This window comes from Esox lucius, chromosome 2 (assembly GCF_011004845.1).
Source record: "Esox lucius isolate fEsoLuc1 chromosome 2, fEsoLuc1.pri, whole genome shotgun sequence".
Taxonomy (NCBI): domain Eukaryota; kingdom Metazoa; phylum Chordata; class Actinopteri; order Esociformes; family Esocidae; genus Esox; species Esox lucius.
Window position 1 is genome coordinate 29,908,277 of NC_047570.1, and position 12,911 is coordinate 29,921,187.

Below are 12,911 nucleotides of genomic sequence, written 5' to 3' on the forward strand. Positions count from 1 at the left end.
ATGTTTTTCGTTAACTGCCTTGCTCGGGGACAGAACATACTGTGACCTTTGTTGGCTCTGGATTCCATCTACTATAACCTGTCATTGATTGGTCAGATGCTCTAACCACTAGGCTAGCTAGCCTACAGAAGGGACAGCATTAATGGTCCTGCCCATATAGGAACAGATGCCATAATAGACACACATAAGACGTCTTTGCATCTCATTAATAAAATACTTTATAGGTTCCATGGACACCTCCTATTGAGACAGCCAGATAAAAATGTCAGGGTCTGTTTTATCTGATCGTGTACTGTAGTAGATCTGGAGTGAATGTAATTTCCAAAATGTAATATCTTTCAACAACACAACGCTTCACTCTAAATCCAACAAATATTTTATGACCGCAGCAATGAGCAAAGAACATGGAAAACCTTTATTTGCTTTTCTCTAAATGGATCGCTTCTATATCACTCCCTAACTTGGGTCACTGGACAAAATCGCTTCTACTTAATGCAACAGTCATATAACTGTCTCAGCTAAGGACACACTGTAGCCTAGCATTTCAATCAAAGTCACAAATGTCACACAAAAAAGTCCAAACGTCGGATGTCTGTACATTTGTTCAGTAACAAAGTAACCAACACAGTTGGCTAACCATATTGGCTACAACGCATCGCAGTAACATTGTAACGCTTTTATGAATACCACTGCACGAAAAATAGGCCTAGTTGGCTATACGGTTTGGTTATGTGGTCACTAAACTTTCAGATAAATAACTGGAAGATTTACTGGCCATGCAAATAAAAAAGACTAGTTAGGCCACAACTTACAGTTAGGCTCCCTCCCCGAATAGTAAGGCTAACTGTCGCTAGCAACTAGCAAAGTGCAGATTTCATCTAATGACTATGGAATCAACAGGCGGTGGAGTGATACCTACAAATCGCTGACAGTGACACCAGTGCATATACAAATCGAAATCCCTCCACTCACATAGTCCAAGATTACATCGAGGAGCCTAGGGCTTGGTTATGCAAAATAACCTTTGTATCACCGAAGGGACTATTCAGGGAAATCAGAGCACGTAACGTTAGCAGTGGCTAGCTAGCGGTCTATAGGATGGAGACAAAACACAAGCAGGATCCTATTTCGGGTGCAGATAATAATTAAAAAAACATTACAACTTTCACTGCCAGTCACAAGGCTGTTTAGATTAAAATATTGTCCCTATGTGCACACTATGAAAAACATAAATAAGTATATTCGTGTGCAGAAAATGTGTTGAGGCTGCGATAGCTAAGTGGGGGAAGGGGATGCTGTGGAGAGCTCGAGCCCTGTGAGCCTGACGTTGGAGTCTCGAGCTAATAGTCACAGCTTTCTATTCACTTTCAGTTAACGTAAAAAAAATATTTTGAAGATACAACCCCAGTTAAACAACATAAAACCCCCATGTTTTTTGCTTTTTCCCTTTAGCTAAATCGCTTACTTACCCGATGGATTGACCGCGGCGGGAGTTGCCATGTTGCCTCGATGGAAAAACAAAATGCAGCTATGAAATGACGCACAATACGGTTCGAGAGCCCGGGGAGAGACAATCCGCTGAGGGTTTTGGCACGCGAGCTCTCGGTTCAGTGTCCTGTAGACTCACATGCGTTCGGTCGGAATAGTAATACCCCAGGATTATCGATTAAAAAGTCACTATTATTTCGGGTTCTTTTGGCCTGGTGTACCCTATTTATTTAATTCGTTGTTTCGGACTAGAAAATAAGATGTCTGAAAGGTGTCTAACACCGCGAGACTTCACTTGAATTAATTAATTCTGTGTAAATCTGCTTTGAGTCAAATGAGGATTTGAAAGATGAAGTCAATTCATGTCAGTGTATCATCATTTTCTAGTGTGCAGTGTTCGAATCGTGCGGCTATCATTCAGAAGAGGATAGAATAAGCCAAATGAAATACTGGGCCTGATTAATACAGAAGCTAAAACCCCGGGCCCAAGTCCTCAGGGACCCCTTGAGGCAGAGAATGACGGAAAGGTACATAGGCTACTTTGTTTTACTGTAACCGCCAACCACAGACCTGCTTGGAAATAAAATCGAAGAAACTGTCAGATGCGTCATGATTCCCGGGAAATGAAGCAGCATTTGCAGGCACTGGGAGCCAAATTGGGAATAGAAAGCAATGGCGTAGGATGGAAAAACTTAAAACATAATTGTTTTTTCTGAATGTTTGTGGTGTGTTCAATTGATACATTTCTAACTGTTAAAGTGTTGTTTTTTCTTTATATGTAATGTGTAAGGAGATATACGATTTACCCTCTTCCGACCAATAAACATTAAATTTAATCTGAATAATTTTGTTTCTCTGAGCAAATTTACGTGACACTTGTGGGAAGTATTCAGATGCTTTCACATTCTCCTTATTTTGCGTCATGGACTAATTTAATTAGAAGAAAAAAACATGAATCTACATAATGGCAAAGCAAAAACACATTTTTAGAAATGTGTCCCAATTAACTGTAAAAAATGTGAATGTACCATTCATGCACATAAATATTCATGACCCTTCATTCAGTGCTTTTTAAGAAGCAACTTTGGCAGCGATTAAAGCTTCAATTCTTCTTGGATATGACTCACAGTTGACTTTGGACAGTTTCTCCCATTTTACTTGCAGATCCTCTCAAGTTCTGACCGATTCGATGGGGGGCATCAGTGAACTACAATTCAGGTTGTTTGCTTTTGGTTGTTGTCTTGTTGAAAGATGAGATCCCGTGCCTTTGGGATCATATTTTTTTAAGGACCTCTCCGTATTTTTCTCCATTCATCCTTCCCTTAATCCTGACTAGTCTCCATGTTCCTGCTAATTAGAAGCATCTTCATAGCATGATGGTCCCAACACCATGCTTCACCGTAAGCATGGTATTTGCCAGGTCATGAGCAGTACCTTGTTGGCATCAGAAATAGTGCTTAGCATCCAGGCCCAAAAGTTCAATTTGGGTCTCATCAGACTGGCAAATCTTTTTCCTTATGCTCTCAAGGTGCTTTTATGTGTCGTTTGGAAAACACCAGACAGCATGGTACATGCCTTTTATTTAGAAGTGACTAACATCTAGCCATTCTACCATAAAGGCCTGACTGATTGAGTTCTACAGAGATGGTTGACCTTTTAGCAGGTTCTTCCATCTCTGTAGATAAACTGAAGTTCTGTTAGAGCTGTCATTCGTTGCTTGGTCACCTCCCTGACCAAGGACATTCTTGCTCGGTTACTTAGTTGACCAGCTCTACGAAGAGTCTTCATGGCTATAAACTACATCCATTTCACTATGATGGAGCCCACTGTGCTACTGGGAAAATGTTATGCCTTAACTGTCGGGTTTTCTTGTGGGGCTAACAAGTTGATTTCAACATCAGTGCATAGGTCCAGTCTCCTTGTTTAAGCACATACATTTGTCTATACATTTGTCTACAGCTGACATGAATAATGTATCAAAAAACCGAGAGGAGTTTTTGGAAAAATACAACCTCAGTTTCGCCAAGTGAATACGATGTGAGTATTATTAACATTATATCAATATTTCATTTTTTTAAATATCATGGTTATCGTCAATACAGGTATACTGCGACACCCCTAGTCTGAATACTCATGTATTGTTTATTTTTAAAAAAAACATTTAAAAATTGTCTTCGCTCTGTCATTATCGGGTAGATAAAATTAAGTCAATAACACTACAAAATATGGAGTCTGTGAAGGGGTCTGAATACTTTCAGATTATATTTTTTTTAACCCCATTTTAATCATTCCCTTCTTTTCATCATATCCAACTATGTCTACATTCTGTTTCTTTGTAAATACTCCCAGCAGTTTCTGGACAGTTGAAAATCCACTCTGCTTTTCCAACAAGGAAGTCACATGTGTCATGTGTGTGAGCTCATTCACCTGATGATCTCATTTAACTTTGCAATAAGTGAAGCTACCAGAGGGAGTCAATAAAGCACAACGAGCCAAAGGAATGCCTGCTACTGATCCCTCAATCAAGCAATCACATTAATTATACAAAGCCCTTTCAACATCAGCAGTTGTCACACAATTTTTACTCAGATACATGGTCTAAAAACCAAACAGAAACAAACAACACATCATTGAGGCACAATTGTTAGGAATAACCCTGGCAGGGTTGAAACCTAGGAACAAACCTAGAGAGGAGCAGGACTCTTTCGGGTGGCAGGTCAACGTCTGGCTCTGCTGAGTGAAGTGTATAAGAGTTCATGACCTTTTAACGCAACTTCCGTTTCAAATGGCTACGAATTCGGAAGGCATTATGACCAATCTGACTGCTCTGTCTTTATGTGCCCAGCAGGCCACATGTTGGGACAATACATCAATATGGGTGCAAAATGTGATGCATTATCTGGTCATCACACTGTTGATATAGACACTACAAGCATATTGACAGTTTTTTGCAAGCAGACACATTTTGTTTTTCAATTAAATGGGAGGGGAGTGTAAACAGCCATAGCTGGGGTCCTATAATTTCTTAATCTGGTGCTGATGGAGTAAGCAAAAGTTAAATTCTGCTTTGTAAGCATAGTCTATATGTTGCTTTAACAGCGCTCCATTTATAAAATACCTTACGTGAATGTTTTTTCACCTTTGCTCCTTGCATATGTGTGTTGTGCTGTTAACATCAAGCTACTTAAGATGTGTAGAGGACGTGGGTTTCACTGTGACAGAAAATTTTAACTTGATGAATCCACAGGGTATTAATTCTTCAGAATTAACACCAATATACAATATGCAACACAAGTAAAGACAAAAAAGGGTCAAACCTTTTACTTCAACAGAAACAAAATAGAAGTGAGCCTACATTTGGATGTTGGTATGTTTAAAATGTTACATGAGTGTTAATTTTTAAATTGCAAGCCTATTTCCATTTTAAACAAGCCTATTTGCATTTTGCTTAGATTAATATTTTAAGGCATTTAAATGTCTAAAAGCTTACAATACTGTAGCATAGCTGTTATAGCCTTGGTAAATGTCCACTAAAACAATGTGAAATATTGTAATGTCCTCTAGGTTTAAATAAACCTGTTGCAGCTCTGTGCCTGTATCAATAGATAATACACAATCCATTAGTTTTCCTCCTGCCTCTACCAGTGGTAATGTTTGACCAATTAATAACACAGACAAAGCCCTCTCATTGTGCACTAATGACAAAAACATAATTGAAAAATTCAAAAGAGCTTAAACCAACTCAATACATCAGTGTTTCCCAATCTTGGTCCTGGGGACCCAAAGGGGTGCACATTATTGTTTTTGCCCTAGCACTCACACACCAGTTTTAAATGTTGCCCTGCCAATAACACACTTGATTGACATAATCAACTCATCACCAGGTCTTTAATTTGAATCAGGTGTGTGAGTGCTAGGCCAAAACATAAACGTGCACCCCTTTGAGTCCTGAGGACCAGGATTTGGAAACACTGCATAGATTTACCGTGTCCTCAGACTGTCGTTAAAAAAAAAAAAGCTTGATGTGTATGCCTACGAGGAATGTGCAGCAATATTCAACTCCCAAGCATGCATTGCATGAGTCCGAAATAACACTCAGAAATTATGAAAATGATGATGGTGCACTTTTTGTGTAATAGCTGTTCAAAAACAAATCTCTTAATTATTATCTTATTAATGTACAATGGAATGTTTTGCCCACATCATGATGCCACAATGTGATTTTATTGTAATGGACTGTTCATGCAATGAATGTTCATCTGGACAAAAGGATGGAGTTTAGAGTCTAGATCATTAGCCAAGCAGGATTGTGCATGTAAATATTTTAGAATGTGTTTCCTAATGCCCACACAATCATGAGACCGAGCAGTTCAATGGGGCGAAGTCGGCTAAGGGAAAATAAATTATTAAAATATTTTGGTCTTTGGTGGTAACATGCCAGATTATGTTCTTTGTTAGTTCTTTATTGATTGTATGCAGCAATTCTGGGGAATTCTTATTGGTTGTAAAGAAACCCCTTCATTAGCATTTTCTCTCCTTGCATTTACTCACAGTACAGTAGCTTTTGTTTTAGGTTAGATAGCAAAAATCATACATGATGAATGAGTGTGCAAGCTACTGTGTGTCTGCATTCACCACACTTCGACACAATCAACTGAGGGAAATAAAAATAAACATGAGACAATAAAAGAGATGAATGAAAGAACATTCAAAATGAATTAATTTTGATTCATAGTTCTAAAAATGTCTAATTGTCAAACAAAAATGGGCCTTGTACTTATTTGACTCAACCACTTCTCGCTATCGCCATCCCGGTTCCCTAGATTTATTATTAGAAATGTACCACCTGTTTGGCATTGACATGGAAGTCCACAACTCACCCTGCCCTGGTTGCCAGGCTAGAGTCTGGTTGCCAACAGTGATGATGGAGTGCCATTGAATGTGGAAACTGCCTTACACCCAGGCTAGGGAATTTTAACCAGGATTCTTTAAGTAATCAGTAATGGATGGTGGAGAAAGTGAGGCGAGATGGGAGTGGGAGGAGGACAGCTAGAAGAATGCAAAATGACTAAAAGGGAGTGGGAGGAGGTAGTGGGAGGAGGGAGTGGGAGGGCGATCTATACATACTGTGTTCAAGCTGCCCCTGTTTTGTAGAGGAAACATGCCTTCAGAGGCTTGTCATGGATATGTTTAAAATGTTTGGGGTTAATTAGCAGTGATTGGGAACATTGATGGACTGTGAGTGACTAGCACTGGAACACTACTGGGCAACCTGCAACTGACTGGTTGGGAAATGCCGGTTCAACCTTACCTCTGAGCTACATCCAAGTAATCAGTTCTGGAAGAGTGTACATGAGTCTAGAAGTCTCAGGCAAGGTTACCCATTTAATGAGTTCAGTTCACAGAGGTACAGTGTGGTACATTGTACAGTGATGAACTGGCGTGGAATTCTATAAATGTATATATAAAAAAGACGGAACTAAGTAGATGACTAAAATCCATGCAGAAGATTTAATTTACAACCAAACACAATTCATTATCACTTGGTAATACATTAAATAACGATCGTGTTGTTGACAATTGAACCAAAAATTTAATTCGTTCAACTTTAAAATGATCATGTCTTCAAGCTGTCTTCAAGCTATACATAATCATAGATAAAATGTGTAGGTTTGGGATAGTAGGAAAGATAGCAGGAACTTCAAAACTTCTGTAATAGTGCGTGTTGAATCTCTTAAGACATCATTTGCACCATGCACATCACAGAGATAACAAATTAAGTTAAAAAATAAATTATAGTCATTTGAACTCAACGATAACTTAAAGACATTATGGTGTCTTTTTGAATGGTGTATTCAAAATTAGGTGTATTACAATGTTGTTTATTCTGGAAGAACTTGTATTTTATACACACATGCACATTTGCCTTTCTATCCTCCTGGGGTCCTAAGAACTACCCCTGACCCCAAAATCCATGTTGCCTATTTCCTGGCCCTATACCAAACCCTGACTCTTACCCCAACTTAATCCTAACCACAACCTCAATAACCTAAATTTATGCCAAAACCTAACCGGCCCATAATGCCTAACCTTAAGCGATAATACTTAACGCTGTGACCAATTGTAAATCTTTCCCCATACCTAATTCCTGAGCTACAAATTACACTTTCCCTAGTGAGGACCTGCCCAAAATACTTGTGGGGACCTATTTTTCCGAATTGACTTTGTGCGGAACTCAGGTTCCCACATGTACACACATAGATGTTAATCATACACACACACACACAGACTCATACACAGACTCTCACACACACATACACACTTCTCTTGCCACACCTCCTTGAAATTAACAATATATTAGTCTCTCATGAGTTTTTAAGAGATGACAATATATTATTGTTTGTCAATCTGCCTATCTGTCTGCTGTCCTGTCTGTCTGTCTGCTGTCCTGTCTGCCTGTCTGCTATCCTGTCTGCCTGTCTGCTATCCTGTCTGCTATCCTGTCTGTCTGCTGTCCTGTCTGCCTGTCTGCTATCCAGTCTGTCTGACTCTCTCTCTCTCTCTTTTACACATGCACACGCTGACCCCTGATGCATGAAAGCATCCGCAAATTCACGCAAACACACACGAACACACTTGCTCATACACACATGCAACATGTGTATGAAAACGGACGCAAATACGCACTAGGCAACATGCATACTATGAAGACATAGCATCATCTATACCCACCAGGAGCAGGCAGGCAGGCAGCCAACCAGCCAACCAGACAGCATGCCAGCCGTGCGGCGTCTTCTTCAGGTAACGGCCTGCGATGTGGATGACGATCTGACACTTCTTACACACAATCTGTGTGTGTGTGTGTGTGTGTGTATGTTTCAACGGATTTGTCTGACAGAGCTGAACAGAAACAGGAGCAGCAGTCTACTGCTGCAGCTAACACTGGCTGGTTCTCCGTTTCTATCTCTCTCCCTCTCTCTATATATATATATTCCCTGCGTCTCCCCTATTTCCTTGCACTAATCTCTTTATCCCTCTTCTGTTCTCCTTCATTTTTCTCTTTCCTCCTCTCTCCTCCCTCCCCTGTCACCTTTTGTCTATCCTTCTTTCTCCTCCTAGTTTACCTCCCGGTCTCACCCTTGCTCTCTCTCTGTCCTCCTCTCACGTTCTCTTTTGGTTCCCTCCATCTCTCATTTCTCCTCTTCCTTCTCTCTCTCTCCTCTCTGTTTGTCTCACCCTCACCCTGGCTTCAGGGCTCAGGGACGCCTCCTACCTTCAAGACCACAGGATGTGAGAAGAGCTGGTAGGACCATTCTGTCTCTTTATTTCTTCACTCTTTTTATTCAGTTTGTCTACACCTGAATCACTTCTCTCTCTCTCTGTCTTTTCTTTTGTTGCGCCGGGAGCAGTTTTCAGATGTGTCTGAATGTTGTGGCGGTGTGTGTACATCGCTGTGCTTCATCGAGTTTGTCTGTTTGTGTAGCCCTTGTATGTGTTTGTAGCACAGTAAGGTTTGAGAAGTGTATGTGGGAGTTTTTTACTTGTCCTGTTTTGGGGGAGTGTGAATGCATGCGAGTTTCTATATGTAACTGTGTGCGGATTTGTCTCTTGGCTATCTCTCTGTTCCTAAGTGGCTCTCTCTCCACAGCGACAGCTCAAGTGGAGTCAGAGCAGAGATGCCGGCAGCCCAGGGGCTGGGCTTGTTGAATTGACAACAGAAAACATATTGCTTAATTTTCTGGAGCATGACAGCCATTAAATCTTGTGACGTCTTGTAGTGTTACTTTTATTGGACGAAAAGGAGATTTTGGGCATTCATCGATTTTCGACTACATAACGCACTGCATGAATGTCTAATGAGATTAGATCAATAATTATTGTTGTCAAATCCCTTTAACAACGATTCAGAGAAAAAAAATTTCTCCGAATTCTATGAATTCACGCACACAGATATACGAACAAGATGTTTCAAAAGGGTTATTGCACCTGTTAGTGAAATCTTGCTTTTTGTTCCAGGTAAAAAGAACACTTTTTACTCAGTTCCTAGAACGCAAAAGAGTACTACAAGGAACCAAAAAAAGGTTCTCCCTGGAATCAGTACTGAGGGGCATGTGCTGAATTTGAAAAAGTGGGCGCAGTTGTCGGCTCACATGGACGGATGATGTGTTGGATTGAGCGACGCGTGTAAAAACAAAAAAGGACAACACATGGCCGTCAGTGCGCGCGATGCCCGTCACCAAGGTGGACAGGCACATTTCAACTGGAAAGAGGACTAGATAGCAAAGGGGCACGTGCTCAGGTTGACCCTTACCTGTGCACATGGCTGCCTGGAATACAAAAAGGCCTCATTTTACCAGGACAGCCAAAGAAACCTTTTTTAACTTTTTGTTGTTGTTGAGTGCAGTGGTTTCATGCTGCAGTGAGTTAACCTAAAAGAAATGACTGCAGCATTGTATCCCCTGTCAGAATGGCTATGACCCAAATCAGGGAGAGGGCAGTACATTTGTGATAATCATAAATACACTTTTAAAGAGTGTACTCTTTTCGACATCAGAACACATGACAGTGTTTGCAACGTGTATAGAATTTTATCACAGTAAGAATATGTAAATCTGATTCATATTCTAAATGTGCATGACAAGACCCTTGTGAATGTTAATTGGTTAATAGCAGCCATTTTGTTTTAGCTAGTAATGTAATCTATATTGCGTTGAATGACTTTTGTCCATAGGTGATATCACAACATATTGTTGGTTGTGTTTAAGGATCTTTTTCTTTAATTGAGGCAAAATGGTTCCCTTCAAATAGAGGTACTTATGTGTCAAATCTAAAACAGGGTGAGGGGCATGAACTTGCAAAGCTTACATTTACCATTGCTGGTTATACTGCCAACAGTCTCTTGTCCCATCAGCGCTCATCTTCTGCAATTAGACCTGTTATCATTCAAGTGGAACTAATCAGTTTCATTAATGGAACCTGTTTCCAAATAATCATGATTGATGTTCTATTCCTATCCATTTTGATTTCAAGTTGATATTTCTGCAAGCAGAGCAGGTTCAGAAACAAAACCGTCAAAAACAATACAGCAGAAATCAATACTCTGATTCATTTCAGTCTTGAAAATGATCTTACTGTAACACAGCCCTGTTAAATGTTCGTATTGGATGTTTTTGACTGAAGTGGGGGAAATATAGATTAACATCTATTCTCTCCAAGCCATGACCATCGGCTGAATACGTAGCTCTGTATTGCAGAACGTTTCAATTGCCCATTGTGGACCTACTTGATATGCCAGCTTCAGGGAGGGTATGGTGATGTATTGAGTAGTCTCTGAGCGCTGATTTAGGATCAGTTACACTTTTAAATCATAATGAATACGATTAGTTATCTGATTGTAGATCAGCCCTCCTAAGCAGTGGTGATTGATATATAAGGCTTTGATCCACAAATGATTGGTGGGCTTTTGTCCACTATTATACTACTTATGTCATTCTATTTTGATTCATGATTCCTCTTGAGCCCGGCTTCGCAGTAGCAATAAAATGATGTGATCTATGAACTAGAGAGTGAGTGAAATAGAAAAGGAACAAGAAAGACAGTTAACAAGACAAGAAAGAGTGTGTACGAGAGTAAGAGAAAGAGGGTTTTGTTTCAATATTGCAAACAAGCATAAGGCATAACTCTATGCAAAGAAATCATTTCAAACTGCTTCTGAGAAGAGTGAAAAACATTGCACCAACAGGTCTGGCCTGTAGGGGAGGGTTCGTGATATGTAACATTCAATAATTGTCCATTTAACTGACTTGTGCAATACCAAATTCACCAAACCTCAAAGGAAAACAACAAGGTGACTTTAGAGGTTTCACAACTGAATTTTTCTGGTTGTGCTTTCCCTAGGGCTTGGATCCTCATTGAACCTTTTCGTACCAGGAAAAAAATTAATGTTTGTAGCATGTTTCAGATCATTGCCCTGCTATGATTTGGTTAGATCTGAAAAGCCCAGAGGTTTGTGATAACAGAATTTAAGAATTTTGTTAAAACAGAATTCAAGAGGTTTGTGATAACAGAATTCATGAGGTTTGTGATAACAGAATTCCTCCTCATGATGCCATCAGCAGTTATATCATCAGTGAGGTTGGCCAGTTCCATTGGCAGCCTTCCATTCCCAATACACAACACCCCCTCCACCTAGTTTCACAGATAAGTTGGTTTGCCATTTTCTCTCTTTTCTAAACACTGTCCTCTTGCCATCACTCTAGTACATGTTAATATTTTTTTCTCATCTGTCCACAATTACCTTTTCCAGAGCATGGCAGGCTCTATTTGGTGTTTAGGCTCTAAGGCTGTCTAGATTTTTTTCAGTTCAGCAGGTGAAGTAACCTGCAAATGGCGGAGGCTGACAGATTCCCTACTACCTCCTGGACAGTGTTTCTGATCTCTTAGAATACTTAGTCATTTGAATCTTCAGTATGGGGAGCATTCTTTGGGATATCGAGGTCTTCCTTGGTCTAGCAGGTAATTTGTTATTTTTGAGCCAACCAATGCATTCTATCTTCTTCTTAAAGCACCATATAATTGATTTTGGTATGTCTAATGTTTTGGGTATGTCTGATTGATATATTCTGATTTAATTACATCATGTCGGCCAACTTGACTTGCATTGACACTTATTTGGTCCTCATGTTCTCAGACAACCAGCAATCCTAAAGTCACAATTAGATATTAACAGCTTTATGGTGCATGAACTAATGATGGAAACACACACAGCAGCCTAATAAAACAGCTGTGAAGCCAATTGTCCAAATACATTTTGTACCCTTAAATGGGCAGATAAAGTACAAAAGTGCTGTAATTTCTAAATGGTTCATACGAGATGAATAAAAATAAATGTATATTAATGGTGACAGTCAGCACTTTAACCCCATCATCATCGTTTCCTTTTAAATCCAAAGTGCTTGAGTACAGCGCCAAAACAAGAACATTTATGACACTGTCCAAATGCTGACTGACTGCACTAAATAAAGTATTATTTATTATATACATTCATATACAAAATAGAATTTGAAAAATATCACATCAAAATTGCTAGCTAAGATAGCAACAAAGGATGGCAACAAACCAGAATTAATTTGTGGAAGCGTGGGGGTGTTGTTGTTTTATAATATCATTGTATTATACCGGGGCCCGTGTTTAAGAAGACTCTCAGCAAGATAATTGATCTAGGATCAGTTTAGATCTCAATTAAGATTACATAGAGAAGGGAGGACCAAGTTTAACCTTCTACTCTGGCAAGATACTATTATGGTTGTTGTCTGCAACAGTCCACAATTTGAGTTAACTAATTTTAATATGAATTCATTTCTATTTTAAATAACTGAATTTGTGTGAGAGCATGTGTGTGTTTGAGATGTGGGTGTGTGCCT

General features: G+C 39.6%; 2 protein-coding genes across 13 annotated transcripts in view; one reads left to right on the top strand and one right to left on the bottom strand.

Annotated features, from left to right (window-relative positions):
• Positions 1-1,958, bottom strand: part of arnt2 (aryl-hydrocarbon receptor nuclear translocator 2) — a 52,686-nt gene extending 50,728 nt beyond the window's left edge. For 3 of the 10 annotated variants that reach the window (XM_010876977.5, XM_010876951.4, XM_010876927.4), the window contains exon 1: positions 1,470-1,956. In XM_010876977.5, the coding sequence (XP_010875279.1) occupies positions 1,470-1,500 (31 nt within the window). In that variant the 5' untranslated portion in view covers positions 1,501-1,956. Of the gene's footprint in view, positions 1-1,469 lie in introns of all 10 variants that reach the window. The other 7 variants (XM_010876968.5, XM_010876960.4, XM_010876942.5 and 4 more) reach the window with 4 other exon arrangements.
• Positions 1,959-8,217: 6,259 nt separating this feature from the next.
• The window catches only part of LOC114828882 (cortexin domain-containing 1), a 37,587-nt gene continuing 32,893 nt past the window's right edge, over positions 8,218-12,911 (top strand). Inside the window, exon 1 of one of the 3 annotated variants that reach the window (XM_029113881.2) lies at positions 8,218-8,289. The gene's annotated coding sequence lies outside the window, so the exon portion shown is untranslated. Of the gene's footprint in view, positions 8,290-8,668; positions 8,792-11,924; positions 12,004-12,911 lie in introns of those variants that run through there. The other 2 variants (XM_029113874.2, XM_029113880.1) reach the window with 2 other exon arrangements.